We start from the raw sequence: 26,568 nt of genomic DNA on the forward strand, positions 1-26,568 counted from the left end.
TGGCTTGAGCCCAAGATAACTGGCTTGAGCAAGAAGTCACAACTTTGCTTGAGCCACCTGGTCAAGGCACATATGAGAAGCAATCAATGAACAACTAAAGTGATGCAACTACAAGTTTATGCTTCTCATCTCTCTTCCTTTCTGTCTCTCTTGCTAAAAAAAATAAAATAAAATAAATAAATATATATTGTATATATGCATGTGTACACACACATAAATATTTACAAACACTTGTACACACAGACCCCAGCTTTACAACAGCAATATTTGAGAGGGAGAAGTATGTCCTGTGTATTGTAGGATGTTTAGCAGCATCCTTGGCCTCCACCCCCTCTCCTCCAGCTGTGACAATGTAGTATGTCTCCACACATTGCCAAAGGTCTCCCAGTGTGAGTGGGCAGAATCGCTTCCAGCTGAGAACAACCGACATACATTTAGATTATTTGCCAAAGAACACACAAGCGGGTTTCTAGGATTGAAAGGAGGTGAGACTTGAGGGTATTTTGGTGTCTGATGCACAGAATTGGATGTTTTTAAAATCATGGACAACAGTGCTCCACAAAATAAAATAAAATACAGTTTTCCCCCAAAGGAGCTCCCTGCTAGTAAGCAATGAAACAGGCCCCTATCTTCTGACAGCGGCCTCGACTCTGTTCGCTGCACCACACCGATTCAGATGGGAGCGGACTACACAGCAAAGGCCCGGGGGTGGGAAGCAGTGTGGACAGGGCACACATCTCTGCACAGGGCAGCAAGCTGGAAGCCACATCTTTTATGACCTAGCCTTGGAAGTCTCACTTCCGTTTCCTGCTGTTCACACGGATCAGCCTATTCAACAGGGGAAGCAATGACAAAGGAGCAAGAGGACCAGGAAGTAGGTCACAGGGGCCATCTCTGGGTCTGGCTCCCATAAATGACCGTACATCCTGATAGTGCTTTGACATTGTTGACACTTCTGTTTCCACACTTCTTATCTAATTGATTTAGAGTTTAGGACATGTTCCATTTTCTGCTTAAAGCGATCAAATAAGAGTGCCAATTTTTCCCACCGAGTAGAAATCTACTTAATGATCTTGGCAAGTCTTTAGAAAAACATTCATCAGGCAGAGTTTAGAGGACCAGAGAGAGTACAGAGGATCAGAGAAACTATAACACAGATTGAGTAGTATGTCTGATAATAAAACTAAAGTGGTTTTTCCTTTCAGATGTTAAGAGGTAAACTATTTGCAACATTAAACTGACTGTGATCGTCCTTAGCTATTTAAAATAGCCCCTCGCATTACACCGCCCAGTTCAGGGGGTTGACCATATCCATGCCTGGAAGAGAATCTGGTTACTGGCCCTCAGTGATGGTTACTGGTCATTGCTCCTGCCTTGATGGCACGCTTGGGCGTGTCCACGGAGACCTCAGAACATTCATTCCCTTTGAGGAGACAGGCACTCCACTAGGTTATTCTCTCCACTTCTACAAATATTTGTAAAAGTATTTCCAGCACTGACACAACAGCCCTATGAAACAAGAAACAAATGAGAACTTTCCTCCTACAGACCTCACTGCCAACATACCAAACCTTTCCCTTTATCCAAGACCCCTGTCCACCCTCATCCACTGGCTCAGACACAATTTACAAATTCAGGAAGCCAGCACCAGGCAAAGAGCAAACCCTTACAAACAAAATAGGACCTTCCAGGACCCTCTCTTCCCTCCAACAGAGAGGGGTAGGTAATAACCCCTTTAAAAAGCAAATGGGACTGGTGACAAGACCTCAGAGCACCTGTGCCTCCATCATCAGTGGCAGCATGAACAAATCATCCAGGGCATAGGAGGAACCTGCTTATGTCACACACACACACACACACACACACACACACACACACACACACACACACACACCTGTTCAGAAATCTTTTATAACTTCCATCACTCTTAGAAAAAATGAACAATAGCCTTAAGATGTACAAACAGGCCTGCACAAGCTGGTCCCTACTTCCCTCTCTACTTCTTCGCACACCACTGCCCTTTGCAGCCCAGCCTCACTGGCCTCCGTGCCACATCTTGAACAGGACACGCTCCTTCCTGCTTCAAGCCCTTTGTACATGCTGTTCCTTCTGCCAGGTTTTATTTAAATCTAGCAACTTCCTACTCATCCTTCAGATCTCCATCCTCATTTTCCTCAAGGAGGCTTCCCCTCCCTCCTCTTTTTAAAGCACTTACCACAACTGAAAGACTAATTTATACATGTGACTAACTCAATAATGTCTGTCCTCCTCCTTTGGCCCATTTATTCCAACAACCCAACTGGAATTTATGCCAGTGCCTATCACAAATGAAATTCTCAACAGGGCCTGACCTGTGGTGGCACAGTGGATAAAGCGTCAACCTGGAAACGCTGAGGTTGCCAGTTCAAAAAACCCTGGGCTTGCCTGGTGGAGGCACATATGGGAGTTGATGCTTCCTGCTCCTACCCCTTCTCTCTCTCTCACTCTCTCTCTCTCTCTCTCTCATTCTCTCTCTCTCTCCCCTCTCTATAATGAATAAATTAAAAAATCTTTTAAAAAAATTCTCAACAGATAGTTGCTTAGTTAATTAATGACTATAAATGAACTGGTTATTGATAGAGACTCAAAAAACTGCCTCAAGGATCCATTTCTAAACACTAGGAGTAGATGCTGACCACTGCACGTTAAATCTCCTGCATTATTTAGCTTCATCCCTTGGTCATTCCTCATTACAGGGGAGAAGGGCAAGCATTCCCCTCCCCCCTGTCAGTGGGCTTAGAGCCTGTGTCAGGTGAGGCACAGACAGCAAGACATCTAGACCAGACTGTTCTCTTGCTCTTCCTGAGGTCAGGACAAGGATTGTTATTTCCTTCTTCACTCAATTAAGTTTCAACACTTCTCTTCACACTGCATGTGAATTGGATCACCTGAGTGCTCTGGGTGTCCTGAAAGCCCGATTTCCACCACTCCTCCCACTGGAACTGCGGGAAAATGCCTTCCTGCTTAACAATGCTCATGAGGCTTGAAGGTACTGTCATTAAAAACTGTCAAATGTCCTATCTACCTGTATCCGCTTGAGGAATCTCCCTAATGCAATTCGTCATCAGCACTTCCTCCGGCACTCAACAGAACAGCAGCAGCTAAACTACTCACCTGAAGTCATGACACAGAGCCCAGGAGAGCTCTAGTTCCAACCAGGAAAGGTGGAGGCCCTCCTCATAAATATTTCATTTTACGACGCCGGAAATCTTAACTGTAACTGGAAACCATTGATTTTTTTTTTTAATAAATGCAGTCTATTTTAACTTGTCCCCCAAGCCAATATTCTTCCTTTGTCTTCAGACTACGTATTTAAACTTTCTAGCAGTTCACATTGTTACCTCTGACATTACTAAAAGGAGCTGGGGACAAAAACAGCAGGTTCAAGGTTTGCTAGTTCTAGAAACTCTCAAAAGGTCCGGGGAAAAGGAAGTATCTTTCTCATTTCTAACTCTTAAATATTTGGGTGCATAAAAAGGCACTTAGTGTCCAGTTACAGAACTGATCCACTCTTTCTCTCTTGAATTTTGCTATCTGAAGCAGGAAGTCTTTCCTGATCTACCCTGCACATGCCTCAACCACAGCACCTATCCCTTTATTATCATGATATTTGCACGTCTTTCTCTCCAACATTGTAAAAGAGCCTCGAAGCTAGAGACCACAGTTGAACACTTGATTAAAAATGAGTGAGTATGTCTGGGACTCTTCTTCTGTCTTCTACAACCCACAGCTAGTGTGACAGCTCAGTTAAAACACCAGGAGTGGATGTCCTGTTTGCTGCTCAGCCCCACCCCCTAAGAGGCTGGTCAGGACCCTTGCCCCTGAGATGACAGTCACAGCCAGAAGCAAGCATATCTAGGGCTTAGGAGGGTTCAAAAAGAATGCCCAAGCACATCATACCAGACCTCATATTTAGCTACTTTAACTCAACAGGGTGGGCAAAACAGCTGGGTTAGGCTTGCTGGCTGGTTTACCAGCATGAGCATGTGACAGCTCTATTATAAGGATGTAAGTGCTTCCCCTCAGGGGCGATGAGAGTGTGGTTTGTTTCCTGATCCCTTGCCCTCCACTGGGAAAAGCAGGTTTTCCTTTGTTGTTGTTTTTGTTTTTTCCCCTCTCTTCTTTTGGCTTGCCTGTCTTTGCGAGCTTCCAACAAATAGGTATGGCTCACTGCTTTCCAGCTCCACCTTTCCCGTCTGCCCGAATTCAGTGTGAATCTGCATGGCCAGAACCACCAGCCTTACACACAGAATACAGAAGAGTGATACAATTCTTAAAAGATCAAAAGCTGCAATTATATATTAGAAGAGTCATTTGGGAGGAGGGGATAGACAGGAGAATAAACAATGAAAGGAAGAAGATCTCTTTTTACCTTAAATCTTTCCCATTTTACTTTTGCCAAGAGAAAATTCTGTGCCACTCTAGGCACACGAGTCTGCAGAAAAGAGGTATTTTCCTTTACCTGGGCACCGGATGGCAAATTCTGCTGCTCCTCCCCCCTCCCCATAAGAGTTGTCATTCAGAGTCAGTTGATTATCTGAAGCAAAAAAGCTGAGGAAATAAGGTTTTTTTTTTACAGTTTCCCTCACTGACTGGGCACCCTCAGAGAAAACAGAAAATGAGATTTCACACTGAATTAGCCCTGTCTTCAGGGAGGTGATTCCATTGATCTTGAGATTAGCCCTGGTTTGACCACTTGAACCTCTGCTGACCTTATGCTTTGGAAGAAACCATTCACAGAATAGCAGGAAAGAGGGAAGGAAAACCCTGGAAGTGACGTGGGAAAGAAGTGCCCAAGCACACACATTCATGTTTAGAAGGCTGAGTGACATTTCCCAACTGCCAGCTGAAACACAAACATGCAGCCATAATTTCAATAGTTCTGAAGGAAAAAATGTTTCATTATTGAAATTGAATAAAAGTTCTACAAAGGCTATAGAATATAAAATATGGGTATAATGTTAGAAACAATTTACCCTGTGAGAGGCAAAACAAGACAAAAGTAAAGAGACTCAGTGTATAAATAATGTGACATAAAAACAGGCTCATGTTAGAAGGTTCGCAAATATTGTGTCATTAATGAAGCTAGATACAGTGCTCTCCTCCTCACTTTCTAGTTAGTGGCCTTCTCTGGCTCTTCAGGTCTCTCCCTCTGTGTCCTCCTCCTTTTCCTCCTATCCTAAGCCCCTGTTGTCTTCTCTCCATCCCATCGAAGTCCCTCAGGAGTGGCCCCCCACCCTTGGGGATTTGCTCACCACCCTACCCAGTGACAGGGCCATCCTGCCTCTCACTAACCACCACCCCCCCCCCCAGGCACCACTGGAACTTTCCCATTCCCAGCAAGGCCTCCTTCCAGGAAGCCAGAGGTGACACCTTGGGCTGAGCTCTGTCTCCCCTTCACATGCCCCCCATGGGGTCTCCCCTGGCAGCTCCACCTCTCCCCAGCCCCCACCTGCATCTCACTCCTCCTCATTCCTTCTAGTCCTTCTTCTAACTTCTAACCTCTCCGACCTCCAGGTCCCATCACTACAAGTCATGTACCTATTGGCTCCCTCATGAAGAAGATATCCAGTGCTCCCTCACCAAGTAAACCCCTCACTTATCACAATACAGCTGTCCTCGCCACATCGCCGTTCACTTTTCGCCGTCTCACTGTATCACGGATTTTTAAATTGTATATATCTAATTTTGTGTTGTGGATTTTTCAGTATATCGCGGGATTTTGCAGCATATAGGTATTTTTTTATATATTTATTATTTTAATTATTTTTGCAGTGAAATAAGCATTTTCTAGCCTAAAAAAATGGAAAATAATATTAAATATATAAATATTAATTAAAACATATTAAAAGAATACTAAATCAAAATAAAGCCTTAAAATATTTATAAATAATAAAATAAAATATACGATCACGTGGGAGGTCTTCTAGGAAATCTGCCATTAGTTGGTGCATTTCTGTGCTTTGCCTTCGAGTTTCCTTTAAAGAGGATTATGATTATGTTTTTATCCTTAGATCTTGCTTATGAAGGTAGTTACTGAACAAATGTGCCAGAAGCATACTTAATGGAAAAACACATTAATTTAGTGGGCAGATGCAGCCTTTTTGTTACATTATGTATGTACATATAGGTATTATATAATAGAACCACTTAGAAGAGAGTGAATTAAATTTAATGTTTTAACTTGCTAAAGGCTATTTCTGAAATCTGCACTAGCCTTTACCCTTTTCTGTCCCTGGGGAAGGACCCACCCACCCACCACTGTGACTGAAAGCTAACATTTCATGAAGGAACTGCATTGCATTACAAAGTTTATTTCCTTGGTACGTCTTAGGAGGCAGCCCAACTTCCTGCCATCAATTTTTCTAATTTCTCCCACTGCCCCAGGGCCAAAAAACTCTAAAGTGCTATTTTATTATCACCAAATAACAAACATTTCATCTTGGCCTGAGCTTGAGCACTAAAAGTTTTAAATTACTAGAACATTTGGTGAAAACTGTCAAAGTCTATTAAGAGCGTTTTACAGGTATTTCAAACAGATACTCTATTAAAGTGGGGGTTTTTTGTAGGCCCAAATAGCTTCACCTTTTTAAGAACAGCTTGATTGCTCCCCAGAGAATTGATGAGTGCCCTGGTTATGTGGGTTTTCTCCGAAGCGGAATGAACAGCACCCCCTGCAGAGTGGGGGTGGTTCGGTCATTATCGTTAGGCTAGCCACTTCCCCTTAGAGAAATGGGTCCTCCTGGTCTGTCAGAAAGGGAACCATCAAACATTCTCTGAAAAGACTCTAAAGACTTTGACACCTTATTTTATCTCATACTTTTTTGCTGCCTTACATCCTTTTAGACCTTTTTCAGTTTTTTTTAAAAAAAGTATCCTCTTTCTCCTTGGGTCTGTGGCAGTGGCTGGAATCCATGTGCAGAAGGGACAGTCACTGGGGATGTGGATGACGACCACAAAGATTGTCCATAGCTGTTAGCTTCTCTTCTTCATTCCCACCCTCCAGTCTCCAACTCTTGCTCAGAAGAGAAGCACAGACTGGTTAGTGTGTTCAGGTTTCTGCAAGGAGGCTAAGTTCAAATTCTAGCTCCTCCAGGAACTTGCCTGCTTCCCGTTCCCTCCTGGGCCTTAAAATTGCTGAAGCTGGAATTTATTTTTTTCTTTTTCCATCATACTAAGTACTGTTGCCATCATTTTTCCACTAGGCATTTCCAATGTGTGTGGCACTTATTAGCTGTTCAGAAAACGTAGGTGGGTGACAGGAATGAATAGACAAAAGGGGAGATGCCCTTTGACTCCTGACAATCCTGAGGCCAGGCATTAGCCTGTTTTCAGGTCTCACTTATGGATTAAAATGGTTTCCTATGAAAATGAACACATCTTGTCTGTTGGGAGCAATATCATAATGTTAATGTTGCTCTTGGAAGGACGACTGTTGTGTCTAAAAGCTGCAGGTGTTTTGAGGATGATAAAAAACAAAGCCACAGCCCTGGCCGGTTGGCTCAGCGGTAGAGCGTCGGCCTAGCGTGCGGGGGACCCAGGTTCGATTTCCGACCAGAGCACACAGGAGAAGCGCCCATTTGCTTCTCCACCCCTCTGCCACGCCTTCCTCTCTGTCTTTCTCTTCCCCTCCCGCAGCCAAGGCTCCATTGGAGCAAAGATGGCCCGGGCGCTGGGGATGGCTCTGTGGCCTCTGCCTCAGGCGCTAGAGTGGCTCTGGTCGCAACATGGCGATGCCCAGGATGGGCAGAGCATCGCCCCTGGTGGGCAAAGCGTCGCCCCATGGTGGGCGTGCCGGGTGGATCCCGGTTGGGCGAATGCGGGAGTCTGTCTGTCTCTCCCTGTTTCCAGCTTCAGAAAAATGCAAAAAAAAAAAAACAAAAAAAAAAAAACAAAGCCACTCTGTTTTTGTGTTGGGTCATATGACTTCTGGACCATTAGGTACTTTCACGGTGCTAGCATATGGTCGTGAAGCAACAAATATCTCTTTAATGAGTGGATGAAGGGGAGAAGGAGGGAGGAGGAAGATGTGTGAGATACAGCATTTACCAATTTACTTACTGAACAAATTGCCAGGTGCGTGGTATTGTGCGAAGTTATGTGAGGGTGATAAAGATAAATCAGGATAAATCTATCTTCCAGAAAATTGAAAGGAAATCAGTAACACTCACGCTGATTACAGAGTAGGAAAGAGCAAATGTCGCAAGGTATGGGGGATGACAAATGTAGTGGGGATGACATGCTATAGGAGGTGGCTTGTGCTCAGGAAGGAGGCCGGTGGCAATCAGGAAAGATTTCATGGAGGGGGCAGTGTTTAGGTTGGGCTGTGAAAGGTGATGGTGTTTGGACTGGTGAGCCTAGAGGCTGAGGACATTTGGGGTTCAAGCCCTATCTTGTAGTTGGGAATGGGAGGTGTGTGACTGAGCTGGGGCCTTGTGGAGCAATAGCAATAAAGGTGGTTCCAGATTCAAAGACATTTAAGAGGAAGGGTCACACCTGACCAGGTGGTGGTACAGGGGATAGAGCGTCAGCCTGGGATGCAGAGTACCCGGTTTTGAAACCCTGAGGTCGCCGGCTTGGGGGTGGCTCATTAGCTTGAGCGTGGGGTCACTGGCTTGAGCATGGGATTATACACAGGACCCCATGGTCACTGGCTTGAGCCCAAGGTCACTGGCTTCACTCATGTATGTCCTTGTCTGGGCCCTGAGGTATTTGAGTTTGCCAGTCCCGGTCTAGGAGGAAAAAAGGAATAAAAATGGCCTCAGTGCCTAAGAAGCTCCAATTCTCATGAGGTAAACAGACCAAATTACAACATGGTGGGATACAAACTAATACAAATTAATCATTCTTGGTGGAGGAATAACCAAGGTTATTGGTTATTGGTTATTGGTTATTGTTGCCTTAGGGCAACAGAAACCCTAAGGAAGATGCAACTGACTCCACCAAAGGGAGTGAAGGTATCGGGTACCTGCAGAGAAGAGAGGACATTTGGGGAGGGTCTTGTCGGATGAGTAGAGGTTGCTCCAGGCAGAAAAGTGGAAGTCGTTTCACATATGCAAGAGGCGAGTGGATTAAAAAATATAAAGTTTTCCGGAGATGGGGTTAAGAAGAGAAGAAACTTCTGTTACCTACCATTTTCACAATTTTGAACTTAGGTCTAGGGCCACGGGGAGCCAAGGCAGTTATTAAAGCAGAGGTTGACATGACCAGATTTGTTCTTTCAGGGAAGATGCTGGCAGAAGTGTAGGACCCGACCTGGGGCAAAGAGCCTCACTGGCATGCACCCCACTGGATGCTAAGGTGAACCCCTTTGTGTTCGCTTCCTGGTGCTCAGAAACCCTACAATCTCTGCCAGTGATATATACATCTTGGCTAACTCACCTGCTGTTTCCTTCACCGACTGATTACCCCTCTTGAACTGGCACAACGCAAGTGCCGCGAACTAACAGACAACGTTGGTCTTCAAGAAGGTCAAAATGCAATAGCCTAAACCTCTACAGACTATCTCAACTCCATACGACAAAGACATCCTCTTTCACCTACCATGTTTCCCTTCCCCATTTACAACATCTGAGAGACCTATGTGTGGTAACCGGTTTACTTTTCCTTATAGTGAAATCACTATAAACATAACTAAACACCATCCTCAACTATCTACCCTTCAATGAATAGACCATGTTAACTTCGATGCAATATCTGAAGATGATACAGACACGGTGGGCTCAACAGAGAATCATTTCATTAAGGAGCCTATTGGCCTGTCCTCTGTGAAGCAACAGCACATAAAGGCCACTAGCAAGGACACCGGACTGTGGCACAGAAGCAAAATGAGGTGGAAAAGACAGACATCCCCTCAAAGGAATAACAATTCAATCAGTTTCGCTTTTCTCCCTCACACTACATCTCACAAGAATCTAAGATAGGCAAATCAACGAGAGGCTTTTGCTTTTTAACCGCCTCAGTTATAATAACCCCAAACAGACTTTTCCCAGGCTTTTTATTTTTATAACAAACAAACCCATCTTTCACTTCTTGTCATTTGCAATTATGGTGCCATAATTGAAAATCACTGAATCACCATGGAGCTCAGTGAAGGGAGGCCCTGCCAGCTCCGACCTGTCGCTGTTATCATCAGAGAATAAACAGACCATATCAAGAGTTCCTTCTTCGTCATTTTTGACCTGGACATTGCAGAGACTCGTAAAAATAAATAAATGCTCGCTCTGTAATTCCCCTCTTTCCTTAAAGATGGCATGGTATTTCAAAGCATTTTCTCCTTCAAAACATTGCTTTTTCTCCTCTTCAACAGCCACCATGAGGCCTGCACCAAAAGACTTCAACATAATTTATGAGGATCTATTTGTAGGAGCCAAGAGTTCAATTAAGAGGAAAATTATCCTGTGAGAGTTTGGGCAAGTCAGCCAATTAATCCCCTTGTAACTCTGCTGAGAACAGAACCTGAAATGTCTAAGAAAAGGCTTCCCAAGTCAGAAGCACCGGACTCGGGCAGGGACGAAGGATTCCAGAAATCTGAGTCCTGTCTGCCATCCTGTGCCATTAGCAAAACCACACAACATCTTGGGCCTCTGAGCTTCGGGCACAGCGAGAGGAGTCCAGCTCTCTGCTCTGCAAGGGGCTGCAGAACTTCTGTAGTTAACGCAAGGGCCTTCAAATCTCCCCTGGTGCAACAGCATTCAAACAATGTCCTTAATAACGTTTAAGTGTATAGACTTAAAACAGTCAAGAGTAGCACTGTTGAGCTTCTTCTCTGTGAGTTAGCCCTATTTCTGTGACGTGACGTGAAGAGACAGCTGTACTCTCTGACGGACAGGAAGGAAGACAATTGGCCCTGGTGTACGAGAGGGGTCTCGCCGGGCTATGGGCCCCACAGCCCACCAGCCCCACGCCGCCGCCTGCTGTGGCGGACCTGCAGGTGGGTGCCTCACCTTGGTCGCCTCGTCCACGCTCTCCCGCAGGGCCTGCAGCTCGGCGTCGTACTGCTCCTTCAGCTTCTCCATCTCCTGGTCGTGGCTGGAAACCTCCTCCTTCAGGGCTCCCTTCAGGGCGGTGAGCTCCCGCTCCCGCTTCCTCAGCAGGTCTTCCTGCTCCTCTTTGGCGATAAGCAGGTCCTGAAGGTCCTGCTTTGCCTGTAAGAGTTCCTGAAATGAGGAAACACGAGCAGGAAGGTGAAGACGAAATGTGAGCGGGGAGCCATCTCTCCCCACTCTCCCTGTGTCCTCACACCACACACCGCCTGGCCGTCCCCCCACTCTCCCTGTGTCCTCACACCACACACCGCCTGGGCCGTCCCCCCCACTCTGTGTCCTCACACCACATACCGCCTGGCGGTGCCCCCACTCTCCCTGTGTCCTCACACCACACATTGCCTGGGCCGTCCCCCACTCTCCCCGTCATCACACCACACACAGCCTGGCCATGCCCCCACTCTCCCTGTGTCCTCACACCACACACTGCCTGGCCGTGCCCCCACTCTCCCTGTGTCCTCACACCACACACCGCCTGGCCGTGCCCCCATTCTCCCTGTGTCCTCACACCACACACCACCTGTTCGTGCCCCCACTCTCCCCGTCATCACACCACGCACTGCCTGGCCATGCCCCCACTCTCCCTGTCATCACACCACGCACCGCCTGGCCGTGCCCCCACTCTCCCCGTCCTCACACCACACACCGCCTGGCCGTGCCCCCACTCTCCCCGTCCTCACACCACACACCGCCTGGCCGTGCCCCCACTCTCCCCGTCCTCACACCACACACCTCCTGGCCATGCCCCCACTCTCCCTGTGTCCTCACACCACACACCTCCTGGCCTACCCCCACTCTCCCTGTGTCCTCACACCACACACCGCCTGGGCCGTCCCCCCACTCTCCCTGTGTCCTCACACCACACACCGCCTGGCCGTGCCCCCACTCTCCCTGTGTCCTCACACCACACACCTCCTGGCCATGCCCCCACTCTCCCTGTGTCCTCACACCACACACCGCCTGGCCGTCCCCCCACTCTCCCTGTGTCCTCACACCACACATTGCCTGGGCCGTCCCCCACTCTCCCCGTCATCACACCACACACCGCCTGGCCGTGCCCACACTCTCCCTGTGTCCTCACACCACACACCACCTGGGCCGTCCCCCCACTCTCCCCGTCCTCACACCACACACTGCCTGGGCCGTCCCCCCACTCTCCCTGTGTCCTCACACCACATACCGCCTGGCCGTGCCCCCACTCTCCCTGTGTCCTCACACCACGCACTGCCTGGCCGTCCCCCACTCTCCCTGTGTCCTCACACCACACACCGCCTGGCCGTGCCCCCACTCTCCCTGTCATCACACCACACAATGCCTGGCCGTGCCCCCACTCTCCCTGTGTCCTCACACCACGCACCGCCTGGCCGTGCCCCCACTCTCCCTGTGTCCTCACACCACACACCGCCTGGCCGTGCCCCCACTCTCCCTGTGTCCTCACACCACACACCGCCTGGCCGTGCCCCCACTCTCCCTGTGTCCTCACACCACACACCGCCTGGCCGTGCCCCCACTCTCCCCGTCCTCACACCACACACCGCCTGGCCGTGCCCCCACTCTCCCTGTGTCCTCACACCACACACCGCCTGGCCGTGCCCCCACTCTCCCCGTCATCACACCACACACCGCCTGGCCGTGCCCCCACTCTCCCTGTGTCCTCACACCACACACTGCCTGGGCCGTCCCCCCACTCTCCCTGTGTCCTCACACCACACACTGCCTGGGCCGTCCCCCCACTCTCCCCGTCATCACACCACACACCGCCTGGCCGTGCCCCCACTCTCCCTGTGTCCTCACACCACACACCGCCTGGCCGTCCCCCCACTCTCCCTGTGTCCTCACACCACACACCGCCTGGCCATCCCCCCACTCTCCCCGTCATCACACCACACACCTCCTGGGCCGTGCCCCCAGTCTCCCCATCATCACACCACACACCGCCTGGGCCGTCCCCCCACTCTCCCCGTCATCACACCACACACCACCTGGGCCATCCCCCCACTCTCCCCGTCATCACACCACACACCACCTGGCCGTCCCCCACTCTCCCCGTCCTCACACCACACACCACATGGCCGTGCCCCCACTCTCCCCATCATCACACCACACACCGCCTGGCCGTCCCCCACTCTCCCCGTCCTCACACCACACACCACATGGCCGTGCCCCCACTCTCCCCATCATCACACCACACACCGCCTGGCCGTGCCCCCACTCTCCCCATCATCACACCACACACCGCCTGGGCCGTGCCCCCACTCTCCCCGTCATCACACCACACACCGCCTGGGCCGTGCCCCCCACTCTCCCTGTGTCCTCACACCACACACCGCCTGGCCTTGCCCCCACTCTCCCTGTGTCCTCACACCACACACCGCCTGGCCGTGCCCCCACTCTCCCTGTGTCCTCACACCACACACCGCCTGGCCGTGCCCCCACTCTCCCTGTGTCCTCACACCACACACCGCCTGGCCGTGCCCCCACTCTCCCTGTGTCCTCACACCACACACCGCCTGGCCTTGCCCCCACTCTCCCTGTGTCCTCACACCACACACCGCCTGGCCGTGCCCCCACTCTCCCCGTCATCACACCACACACTGCCTGGGCCGTCCCCCCACTCTCCCCGTCATCACACCACACACTGCCTGGGCCGTCCCCCCACTCTCCCCGTCATCACACCACACACCTCCTGGGCCATCCCCCCACTCTCCCTGTGTCCTCACACCACACACCGCCTGGCCGTCCCCCCACTCTCCCTGTGTCCTCACACCACACACCGCCTGGCCATCCCCCCACTCTCCCTGTGTCCTCACACCACACACCGCCTGGCCGTCCCCCCACTCTCCCTGTGTCCTCACACCACACACCGCCTGGGCCGTGCCCCCACTCTCCCCGTCATCACACCACACACCACCTGGGCCGTGCCCCCACTCTCCCTGTGTCCTCACACCACACACCGCCTGGCCTTGCCCCCACTCTCCCTGTGTCCTCACACCACACACCGCCTGGCCGTGCCCCCACTCTCCCTGTGTCCTCACACCACACACCACCTGGCCATCCCCCCACTCTCCCTGTGTCCTCACACCACACACCACCTGGCCGTGCCCCCACTCTCCCTGTGTCCTCACACCACACACCGCCTGGCCGTGCCCCCACTCTCCCTGTGTCCTCACACCACACACCGCCTGGGCCGTGCCCCCACTCTCCCTGTGTCCTCACACCACGCACCACCTGGGCCATCTCTTCCTCCCCCCTTCACTCCTCAGAGGCCATCATCCCCCTTGGTTCAACTCCCTCAGCTTCCTTGAGATTTGAGGGAGAAAGGGAACCTGGTTGAATTTTCACTGCTTTGAGGGGACATGTCTGTCTTTCCCACCTCACTTCATTTCTGGGTGTGGTGTGTGGCCCCTGCTGCTGGCCTTCATGCGCTGTTGCTTCACGGGGTTCACACTGACTTGCTGCTTGCTTATTTCACACACCCCTGGACCCTCAATCCCGGATCTCAGACCTGGGGCGCCCCTCCCCCCTGCCTCCTTGCCTCTGAGCAGGGCAAAATATTCACATTTTCTCCTCAGCTGCTCAGAGTTCATAAGGAAAGTCACAAAACTGGGGCAACAAGTTCCACTACAAATCGCATTACCTAAACCCAAGCGTGTTCTGCCAAAAGCTCGACAGGCATGCCTCTGTGTGGCCATTTTCACCCCAGCCCGGCTCAGCGCCCCCCCCCCCCCCCGCTGAAAGCCCACCCCCTTGCAGACCACCTCCCTTCACCCTGGACTGGCTCCCTCACCCAGTTCTCTGCACCTCGGGCCTCTGCCCCAACACAAAGCCACTTCCCAGTGAGCGTCTCAGGGCAGGAAACAAAACGCTTTACCACCAAACTTTCTACAAGTGTAATTTCTGTTTCCTCTACTTCTTGACCACCTCCTATTACTCATGTCTTAATCTCTGTGATTTGGTTTCTCTTCTTCCTACTCTACTAAGACTGCCCCCTCCAAGGTCACAGTGACCTCCTAATCACCACACCCAATAGCCCCTTCTCAGTCCTCACTTTTCTTGACTCCTTTTTGATTCCCCCCACCTATCTCCTTAAAATTTCTTTTGCCTTGCAGTTCACAGACACTAGACTGTTCTGTTTTCTTCCCTGGGGCATTTTTTTCTATGACAATCTTTTCTGGCTTTTTTCTTCCTCTTCCCAAAAGCTAAGATGATCCCCAAGAACGCAAGTTTGCATTCTTTATTCTTTTTTTGGCAAGTTTATCTGTTTTTCTCCAACTACTGATGCTATGTAAATAACCCCAAAACCTTTGCCTTCTTAATCTGAATTCAGACCTGCACTTCCAATGACTTGCTGGGCACAACCCCGCAATGTGCCACAGGCACCTCAGATTCCGTGGGTTTATGTTTTTCATCACGGTCCTTCCTTTCCTCTTCCTTTGTTCATTATTCTGTGAAGGCAGCGCCTGCTCAGAAGCCTGACAGCAACCTGACTGAGCTCATCCTTGTACTTCATAACCGAGAAGTTCTGTGACGTCTTCAAGCCTTTCCCTCACAGCTCCCACACCCAGCCTCTCACCTGTGGCCTCCATGAGGTGAGCCGCAGGGCTTCCTCCGTCTGAAGTGCCCTTCTTCCCTCTCAGTCCCACCTCCCTTTGCCGTTCAGAAAATCTCTGAAGACGCATACAATATGACCTCCTCCAAGAAGTCTTCCTTGAATCCCCTCCCTGAATGACCACCTCACTTTAGCTGTAGTTATCACAGCACTTAATACTCTCACTTTGCTGTCCATAGATGTATTTTCTTATCTCCCCTGCTAGACTGTCTGCCCCTTGAAAGAAGGCTAGAGATCTGATGTACTATATTTTTGACACATGGATAAGTGGTATCGGGAATGTCTCTGTTCTAGATGTAAATGAATTAGTATGTACAGTAGAGAAGGAGTTTAAATGTACCAGAATTCTAAAGTAGTCTATTTTTTTCACCGGTGGCTTCTAAGTAAATACTTATCCTGTTCTCTGGGAACTGCCAGGGAATTGGAGGAATGGTCGCTACCCAGGGACCCAGGGCCTCAGAGAAAAGCTACTTTCCATTCAAGAAGTGTCACTGATGAGTGGATGAAAATATTTGTGCTGATTTAAGTATAACTGCCGATGAATCTCTGTCCTTTTGTTTAGGACACGTGTACCCACTGGACCAGGGGAAGCTCTGCAGGCTCGGGGTGAGAGCCGAATTGCACAGACCAAGACTTAGCCCTCCAGGAATCAGCTACAGGCATGGATAAGCTCACATGAAACATCAAGACATGCATCCGGGTAGCTAAGGGAACTGGCTCTTCCCAAGCACTAAACGCAGAACAGAGGGGAAGCCCTGCTGCAGCCCCAGCCCCGCCCCCCTTAAGAAGTGGCACCGGCTCCCCCGTCACTGTGGCTGCTGGCTCCTCTGCTGGGTCTTCCTGGAGCCTCCTGCCAGCCTCCGCACCACAGCCCTGGTGAATCTAACCCGTTTCCTGCTCTTACTCTCACACGTTTCTCAATTGTTGTGACGATAAGGCAGTTCCTCTTCCCACACTTATCTGTTCCGGAATAGATCTGTGTTTTGAGTTGTCTTTTGTGCGCTGCCGCCAGTGCATGTTTAGGAACCTCGGTTCTGCGGTCCCTTCTACACCGACACGCTGCTATCTGCGGCTAGGGCTGCCGCGTAAGTGGACTGTGCCGCACAGATCCAATCAGATTACACCCTATCAGTCAGGAGCACTTGAAGTTCTCCAGCGTACAGACCAAAAAGCACGGGAGATTTCAAAAATGTGACTTCATCATTTCAGGGGCTTTTATTGCCCATTATATCAAGGGAAAGATAATATTTAAACTTCAAAATATAAGTCATCACCCACTGGAAATGAGCATGCCTCTCTATAGACTGCAATCAAAGAAAACAAGGGGAAATGCTGGCCATTTGGAATCAGCGTTTTTCATGGGCTGCACACATGAAAGCAGCCAGGAGAAGAGAGTGTGTGTGTGCGCGCGCGCGTGTGTGAACGTGTGTGTGTGTGTGAGCGTGTGTGTGTGCACATACATATGCATGTAGAATGAGAAGCTATGAAGTTTCACTGTATGTAGTACTCACTGCACATTAAGACTTGTGCTAAACTTTTCTAAACTAAAGCAAAGAAACATGACCAGAACCTAAAAGGACAAGGAGGAAGGAACACTGAGAGGAAAGGGAAGCATACTCTGGGACCAGCAAGCGCTGGCCTGTCAACGGGCTCACTAAGAGACACATACCAGCATGTCTGAAGCAACAACTTACTTGCCCACAGAAGGCTTTACCTCACGTGCCACCTATTCATAGGTGCTCCATGTCAAAATGAGAAAAATACCGATCTAAACCCTCTCTTGCATAAGTGCAGCCCAGAGGTTCTATAGGATCCGTATCTCTGGGCCAAACTCAATTCAAGGGCAAGTAAGAGGTTTTATATCGAAACTGAAGCTGACAGAGAATTCGGGATTTTTTTCCCCCAAAGGAATGCTTAGAAAGTGTAACAGGGCTGGTGAGAAGCAATCTTTTTTTAGTTGTTTTATTAAAATTCCTATAATGTTCAATAGTATCATTTCTGAGAACAGTCTATCCCCACAGCAATACAATCTCATAGCCGGTATATTTTACTGATACATACAGAACCGGCATCTTGGCAAATGTGGGGAGATGCCACAAGCTGCTGGAGAAGGCCCAGCTGCCAGCACAGTAGGCGCCCAGCAGAGATGATGGTCAGCAATTAGGAAACTCCACTGTCATGGCACTTACAAAGATGTTTCATCTCCAACCATTTCCCTCAGAATGCAAAATAACCACATTTTTGGACAAAGAAGTGGCTGAAAATCTGTTCTTCATATTTGTACCTTGAGTTCAAAACAAAAGTGCAGAACCATCAGTTGTTTAAGAATAAAAAGTCATCCTACTGCTCAATTGTATGGCTTATGTAGAGAAAGCAGGATTCTTTTCTACTTCATTCTTTCTTTTCTTCCTTAAAAAAAAATGACTGTGTTCTGTCTTCTTTGTTTTTGTTTTTGTAGTTTTCTGGTGAGAAGCAAGGAGGCAGACAGACTCCCGCATGCACCCAACCAGGATCCACCCTGCATGCCCACCAGGGGGCGATGCTCTGCCCATCTGAGGATGATGCTCCATTGCAACCAGAGCCATTCTAGCACCTGAGGCAGAGGCCATGGAGCCAACCTCAGTGCCAGGGCCAACTTTGCTCCAGTAGAGCCTTGGCTGTGGGAGAGGAAGAGAGAGATAGAGATGAAGGAAAGGGGGAAAGGTGGAGAAGCAGATGGGTGCCTTTCTTGTGTGCCCTGTCCAGGAATTGAACCTGGAACTTCTACACACTGGGCCGACACTTTACCACTAAGCCAGCCAGCCAGAGCTGTGTTCTCTTTTAAGGTTACTTTACTGATTCCATATAGGGGCCCAAAGTTATTTAACAAAATGTGAAATAGTATTGGAAGAGAGTTCATAAAAAATCTTGTGCATTGGCAACTAACAAAATATACAAAATATAGGGCCCTCAAGCTTTTACAAACATTCACAAGCACAATGTGTTTAAGAGTCTGTTCTAATCCAAATGGCATGGAAATCTTGGCCCCAACTGTAATGTTATCACATTCCCCAGTCACTTATTATTAAGATATAAGAATAGATTAAAAGTGTCAAGGAGATGGGGTCTATTTTATGATCATGTTTTATTTATTTATTTATTTATTTTTAATTTTTCTGAAGTTGGAAACGGGGAGGCAGTCAGACAGACTCCCACATGCGCCTGACCGGGATCCACCCAGCATGCCCACCAGGGGGCGATGCTCTGCCCATCTGGGGCATCGCTCTATTGTGACCAGAGCCACTCTAGCGCCTGAGGCAGAGGCCACAGAGCCATCCTCAGCGCCCGAGCCAACTTTGCTCCAATGGAGCTTTGGCTGCAGGAGGGAAAGAGAGAGACAGAAAGGGAGGAGAGAGGGAGAGGTGGAGAAGCAGATGGGCGCTTCTCCTGTGTGACCTGGCCGGGAATCGAACCCGGGACTCCTGCACGCCAGGCCGACGCTCTACCACTGAGCCAACCGGCCAGGGCTATGATCATGTTTTAAATGTCACTGACAAGTCAAAGGAAACTGATTTAAAACAGTATGGATGAACCCTGGCCAGGTGGTTCAGTGTATAGAGCATTCTCCTGGCGGGGCAAGGTCACGGGTGTGGTCCCAGTCAGGGCATATATAAGAAGCAACCAATGAGTACACAACAAAATGGGTCAACTAAGTGGAACAACAAGTTGGTGCTTCTCTCTCTCTCCCTCTCTTTCTTTTTCTCTCTCAAATTAACGGAAAAATTAAAAGTAAAATAGAGTTCTTTTAAATAAAACACTGAGGGTGATTTTCCAGAGGGAGAGAACCCCACTTTGGCACACAGAAGCTAAGTGTGCCCTAACTCACCTTACAGAGGGCCAGCAATATATGGAATAGTTCCCATCACAGGAAAGAGACGACCAGAAAGCCAGCAACATCAGGAACATTTTTAAGAAAAGATACGCTATTTCTCTTTCCTGTTCTCTCATTATTGGCCTCTGCCTGAAAACACATCACCAGAACTGAGGCTCATATCCTCATCCTAGTTACCACTACAAATACCTCAATAAATAATTTAGTTAATTATATTCTGTCCACTGATATATGCACAAAAGAAGTGTTTAAGATGCAAAGAGGCATTTAGGTCATTTCAGAAATATTGCCTTTTTTCAAAATGTTGACCTTGTAAAGTAATTTAGATACTGAAATGTATTTATTCATTTGTTCTGTTGCTTAGTGTAAAATGGGGGAAGATGTAAATATGATATGGCACTGGATTAGCTGACTAGAAGAAAGAGATACATAAACAAAGCAAGGTCAAATGTGCTAAAATAAAGAATTTAAAGTTAGAGGGTATCAGGAGAAAGGGCAAATAACCATTACAGTTTTCAGTTATTGGGAAAATTCAGCAAATTAGGGGACTCCCCAATAGCTAAAATAGCATCTTTCCCTTTTAAAATCATTCACTGAGGTCCTGGCTGGTGGTTCAGCAGATAGAGCATTAGCCCGGCGTATGGATTCCCAGCCAGTGCATACAGGAGAACTGACTGTCTTGTTTCTCTCCCCTCCCTCTCCCTCTTCTCTTTCTCTTCCCCTCCCGCAGCCAGTGGCTCAGTTGGTTCGAGTGTGGCCCAGGGCACTGAGGATAGCTCCTTAGGAGCACAACAGCCTTAGATGCTAAAAATAGCTCAGTACTCGAGCATCAGCCCCAGATGGGGTTGCAGGGTGGATCCTGGTCAGGACGCATGCGGGAGTCTGCCTCACTATCTCCCCTCCTCTTACCTAAAAAAATATATATATTAAAATCATTCAATGAAGTGTCCACACAGTAATCATAAAGTATGTCAAAGCCTTACCTTCTATTTATATTTGTTTGTGAAGCTACATTTTTATTGAAAGCCATAAATTGTTTCAGTGATATCATTTCTGGAAAATTATCATTAGGCTATTTTTCTATAAAAAGACAAGGATACATGTAAAAACTGTTCACAATATTTTATCATAATTAAAAAAAGGAAGTAACTTAAATATAGGAGGATGATTAAATATATTGTGGTTTAACTCCTTAAAAATGACATATAGCCTGACCAGGTGGTGGCGCAGTGGGTAGAGCATCCACCTGGAACACTAAATATTCAGGTTTGAAACCCCACCGTCGCCGGCTTGAGCGCAGGCTCGCCAGCTTGAGCATGGAGTCACCAGCTTGAACGTGGGATCATAGATATAGGCCCATGGTCCCTGGCTTGAGCCCAAAGGTTGCTGGCTTAAAGCCTAAGGTCACTGGCTTGAGCGCAAGGTCACTGGCTTGAGCAAGGGGTCACTGGCTCGACTGAAGCCCCTAGTCAAGGCATATATGAGAAAGCAATTAATGAACAACTAAAGTGATGCAACTACGAGCTGATGCTTCTCATCTTGCTCACTCTTCCTTTCTTGCTAAAAAAAAAAAATGACATAAAGAGTACAAGGTATAATAAAGAAATTTTTTCCTGACATTAACTTTTAAAAGTAGATATCAAAACCATAGAGACATTGTGTAATTGTCCTTACAATTACACATATAGACAGGTAGATGAAACCCATCAATGTGTAGGGAGGCAAACAGAAAATGTAGAAATAAAAATAGTTGTTAAGATGTTAGAAAAATAGCCCTGGCCAGTTGGCTCAGTGGTAGAGCATCAGTCTGGCATGTGGATGTCCTAGGTTCAATTCCCGGTCAGAGTACACAGGAGAAGCGAACATCTGCTTCTCCATCCTTCTCCAATCTCTCTCTTTCTCTTTCTTTCTCTCTCTCTCTCTCTCTCTCTCTCTCTCTCTCTCTCTCTCCCCTCCTGCAGCCACAGCTGGATTTGAGCAAGTTGGCCCTGGGCACTGAGGATGGCTCCAGGGCCTTGCCTCAGGCACTGAAATAGCTCAGTTGCTCAGCAACGGAACAATGGCCCCAGATGAGCAGAGCATCACCCCATAGGGGGCTTGCCAGGTGGATCCCTGTTGGGGCACAGGTGAAAGTCTGTATCTGCCTCCCAGCCTCTCACTGAGGAAGATGATAGATGATAGATAGATAGATTAGAAGATAGATAGATAGATAGATAGATAGATAGATAGATAGATAGATAGATAGATAGATAAAAACATGTTAGGAAAATAGGCCCTGGCTGGTTGGCTCAGTGGTAGAGCATCGGCACGGCGTGTGGAAGTCCCGAGTTTTGATTCCCGGTCAGGGCACACAGAAGTGTCCATCTGCTTCTCTACCCTTCCCCCTCTCCTTCCTCTCTCTCTGTCTCTCTCTTCCCCTCTACAGTCGAGGCTCCATTGGAGCAAAGTTGGCCAGAGCGCTGAGGATGGCTCCATGGCCTCCGCCTCAGGCACTAGAATGGCTCTGTTCGCAATGGAGCAACGCTCAGATGGGCTGAGCATCACCCCCTGGTGAACATGCTGGGTGGATCTCAGTAGGGCGCATGCTGAAATCTGTCTGACTGACTCCTGCTTCTGACTTCAGAAAAATAAAAAAATAAAAAAGATGTTTTCCCACCCACCCCCATTTTAAAATTTCATTTTGTGGTTTTAACAATATTTCAGTGATAAATATACATATTCTCAAAACTGCATTCTAATACACCGTCTTTGTAACTCTGAGCCCTGAAAATAAAGGCAGAGCCATGAGAGGCAGTATAATACCATCAGTATGGTGCTTTTTAAGAAATCCTTGGATAAAAAGAGAAATACCAGTGTTAAGAAAGAGGCCTAAAGTGTTCTCAGGAGAAAAGGTCTAAACAGAGACAGAGAGATGGTCAGCTGGGGAGAACAGAAGTAATTCCCACGACTAGCCATGTGAAAAATGGATTCATGAGGTGTCCTGTGCCGTACAAGCACTCAGCTCCCCGCCCTTGTGAAGTCGTGGGGAAGAGAGAGGCTACATTCTGAAGGGCGAGAACTAAACTCCTTCCTGGGGAATTCAAAACTAAACAAGGAAGGGGTTGAGAAAACAATTGACAGGGGAAACTTAACAAGGAACTTAAAAGCCAGCAGCTTTTAAACCCAAGAAGAGGACAAAGACTCAAACTCTTCGGTTAAGAGCAATAGAAAATAAAAGTTCAGTACTAACAAGGTACCTTTCTTATTTGATTTTTTTTTGGCTTTGCTCTAAATTGTGCATAATTTATTTGGGGGGCTGTTCCTACAAAACAAAGCTTATTAAGAAAATAAATTTCAAAAATATGGGTGATAATAATGTTATAGCAAATATCAAAGCATCTAAATGGGCACAGAGATAAAACTTCTATCTTTCTCTGACCCTCAATTAAACTCATTCCCAACAAAAAAAAATTCATAACCTAGTCTTCCTCCAATCATTTTATATGTGTGTATCTAACACCTCAACACGATGGTAATCTAATTCCAGGGAAAAAATGATAATTGTCTTTGTAAAATCCCTTAATAATTAACAAATGCTAATAAGCAGAGGAAAGAGGCAATCTCATTTACTGACTCATAGATAAGAGCTAGCTATTTAATATACTAATATGGGCAGAGGCCAGATGGGCAGCCTGTGTACACAGCAAATAGATTCGTTCATTCACTCGTTCCCTTACTCATAATGCATCCATCCAACCAACCAACAAATGTTTATCTACTGAGTGCTATCCATCCCAAGCACTGGGACAGCAGCTGTGGATCCAGTTCTGTGCTAATCATCACCACTCCTACCGTCCTGGAGCTTACAGTCTGGTGGGGCCTTAAACAAATAAAAATTTAACCTGTGAAAAGTGCTATATGGGCATGAATGTATTCTCAATGCTTCTGCATAAACAGCATTATGTACAAAGTATTTTTGCCCGAAGTTTAATGTGTAGAGATCTAAGTACAAATTTACTAGAATACAAGGGAGAGTGGAGCAAGTTAATGGACACCATAAGAAAATAGTCAGATAAATCAGTGGGGCATTGGTCCTGTCTCTTCACCAGATTGAGGGGATGGAAGAAAAAAAAGCAGGGAGTAGGGAATGGAGGAGGAGGTCTTTACTAGGATAAATGAACACTGGAGACAACAGTGAAAACAATGAGAGACTCTTGGCTGGATCCTGGCTGGGAGGCTAAGGGACCACGACCATAAAATATACTTGGGGGACAACCGGAAATTAAGGACCCAGGTATTAGAACTCTTGATATATTATATATATAACAGAAATTATTAATTTTTTAGGTGTGATAACAGTATTTTAGTTGTAAGAAGATTCCCTAACTTTCCAAAGATGCCTGCCTAAGAATTTATCAGTGAGGCACGGAGCTAACCTGTAATTTGCTTTGAAATGGTTCAGCAAAGGTGAATAAATGGATGCATAAAAAAAAAAACCGGAAGGGCCTGACCTGTGGTGGCGCAGTGGATAAAGCGTCGACCTGGAAATGCTGAGGTCGCTGGTTTGAAACCCTGGGCTTGCCTGGTCAAGGCACATATGGGAGTTGATGCTTCCAGCTCCTCCCCCCTTCTCTCTCTCTGTCTCTCCTCTCTCTCTCTCTCTCTCTGTCTCTCCCTGTCCTCTCTAAAATGAATAAATTTAAAAAAAAACGGAAGGATGAACGGATATACAAATGAATAAGTGGAGCTAATATCACAAAATATTGACAAATGTTGCATCTGGGTTGGGGCTCCATGGAAGTTGATGCAGTACTTTTTCTACTTTTTTGAATGGTTGAATATTTTCCTAAGACAATGTTTAAACACTGTGACATAGATGCTCTTACCACAGGCACCGGTGGAGCAAATGCACGAGACAGAATGTGGCTCATAGCACTCAGTCCCTGCCTTACCTCCACCATCTCATATCCTCTTCAGCACGTGGGGCCTATCTTATCACCTGAGCCCCCAGGCCCCTTACCTCAATCAGAGCCCCCTTCTCCCTGTCTTCAGATCGTTTAGCACAGTCCAACTCATCATGCATTTCTGAGAGCTGGTCCTGGAGATCCCTGATCTCAGTCTGGTGCTGTTCCCGTTCCATCTTCACCTGAAAAAGCCTGACAGGAAAGGAAGTGTATCAGACAATCTCTTCTGTACTCTGCTTATTTCCCTCCAGTCTGATTTCAGACCCTTAGATGCTCAGGCAGAGGCATCTAAAGCCCCAAGGAGCCTCCCATTCTCTGCTGCCCCCGACCCCTACTATTATAGACCAGAGGAGTCAGCAACTTATGGCCCATGGGCCAATCTGGCCCACTGCCGACCTTTGTAAATAAAGTTTTATTGGAATACAGCCATAGTCATTTATTTATGGATTGCTTGCGGTCATTTGCACAATACAATGGCAAAATTGAGTGGCTCCAACAAAGACCATATGGCCCATAAACTGTAAAGTATTTACTATCCGACAAAAATTTGCCAACCTCTGCTCCAAATCAAATTCACAGCTATTGTACCATTTTATTTTGTAAAGTCTTGACTATGCCCTAAATTTTCTTATTTTTTTTCTTACCAACTTCTTTTCCAAAATTAACCTCTAAGAATGTTGTAAAAGCAAAAATCTATACCATCAAAATTGCCAAGGCAATTAAACGCCTTTATTATATAATGTCCTATTTCTCTTGAATTTCCCTCCAGATCTCACTCCTGCTTGAACCTTCACTTAAAAGTTTCCATCATGACCACAGGGCTTCACAGCACTGTACCTTTTCAGACCTTAGTTTCAGATCTTGTTTTCAGAGATTTTAATACTACACAATGCCAGACCTACCTTGAGCTTGACTTTCCATCTCCGCAGACCCAATAGAAGTATAAACACAGGTCACAGAGACCAGCACCATCCCAGGAAAAACTCACAAACTGGAGATCAGGGAGGTCTCGTGAGATGTGCTTTTTGGAGGCTGGGCCCAAGCTCCTTGAAATCTCAGTCATTAGATACTGCCATGCAGTGTTCCCTACTTCTTACTCACCTGCTATGAGACCCATTCCAAGGGCTGAAACTATACAAAACATCCTTTAAGACAGACAAAGAACTTTAAAATTACTAGCCTTTCTGTTCACCAGGGAGAAAAGGAAGAATCAGCAGCCACTATAAATATTTGGGAGACCTAGTACTTCTAAATCAGGGGTAGTCAACCTTTTTATACCTACCGCCCACTTTTGTATCTCTGTTAGAAGGAAAATTTTCTAACCGCTCACCGGTTCCACAGTGATGGTGATTTATAAAGTAGGAAAGTAACTTTATTAAATTTATAAAGCAGAGTTACAGCAAGTTAAAGCATATAATGATGACTTACCAAGTACTTTATGTCGGATTTTTGCTAAGTTTGGCAGAATAAATCTTTATAAAACAACTTACTATAGTTAAATCTATCTTTTTATTTATACTTTGGTTGCTCCGCTACCGCCCACCATGAAAGCTGGGACGCCCACTAGTGGGCGGTAGGGACCAGGTTGACCAGCACTGTTCTAAATGAACAAAAAGGCTCTGACTACATCAGATGAAGAACCCAGGAAGGACACAGGCTCCTGGCCCAGAACTTACTCTTCCAGGTTTTTCCGGAGCTCCCCTTCGCTTTCCTCCAGTCGCTGCTGCAGCACGGAGTTCTCCTCCACCTTAGTTGCATGCTGGCCCTGGAGCTCTTCCAGGTTTGCTTTCATTCTCTCTCTCTCTTCTTTAATGTTCTGTTGATTCTAATATGAATACATGTGATTTTAAAGTACCTCCACCGTGCCTGACCGGGCAGTGGTGCAGTGGATGGAGCGTCGGACTGGGATGCAGAGGACCCCCAGGTTCGAGACCCCAAGGTCGCCAGCTTGAGCGAGGGCTCATCTGGTTTGAGCAAAAGCTCACCAGCTTGAGCCCAAGGTCGCTGGCTCCAGCAAGGGGTTACTCGGTCTGCTGAAGGCCTGCGGTCAAGGCACGTATG

General features: G+C 47.5%; 1 protein-coding gene across 1 annotated transcript in view; it reads right to left on the reverse strand.

Annotated features, from left to right (window-relative positions):
• The window catches only part of CGNL1 (cingulin like 1), a 184,715-nt gene that overhangs the window by 81,666 nt on the left and 76,481 nt on the right, over positions 1–26,568 (reverse strand). The window contains exons 6-8 of the mRNA XM_066344509.1: positions 26,184–26,332; positions 24,564–24,699; positions 10,986–11,198 (exon numbers count right to left, since the gene is read on the reverse strand). Of these exons, the coding sequence (XP_066200606.1) occupies positions 10,986–11,198; positions 24,564–24,699; positions 26,184–26,332 (498 nt within the window). The remainder of the gene's footprint in view (positions 1–10,985; positions 11,199–24,563; positions 24,700–26,183; positions 26,333–26,568) is intronic.

Source organism: Saccopteryx leptura, chromosome 6 (assembly GCF_036850995.1).
Source record: "Saccopteryx leptura isolate mSacLep1 chromosome 6, mSacLep1_pri_phased_curated, whole genome shotgun sequence".
Classification (NCBI taxonomy): Eukaryota; Metazoa; Chordata; class Mammalia; order Chiroptera; family Emballonuridae; genus Saccopteryx; species Saccopteryx leptura.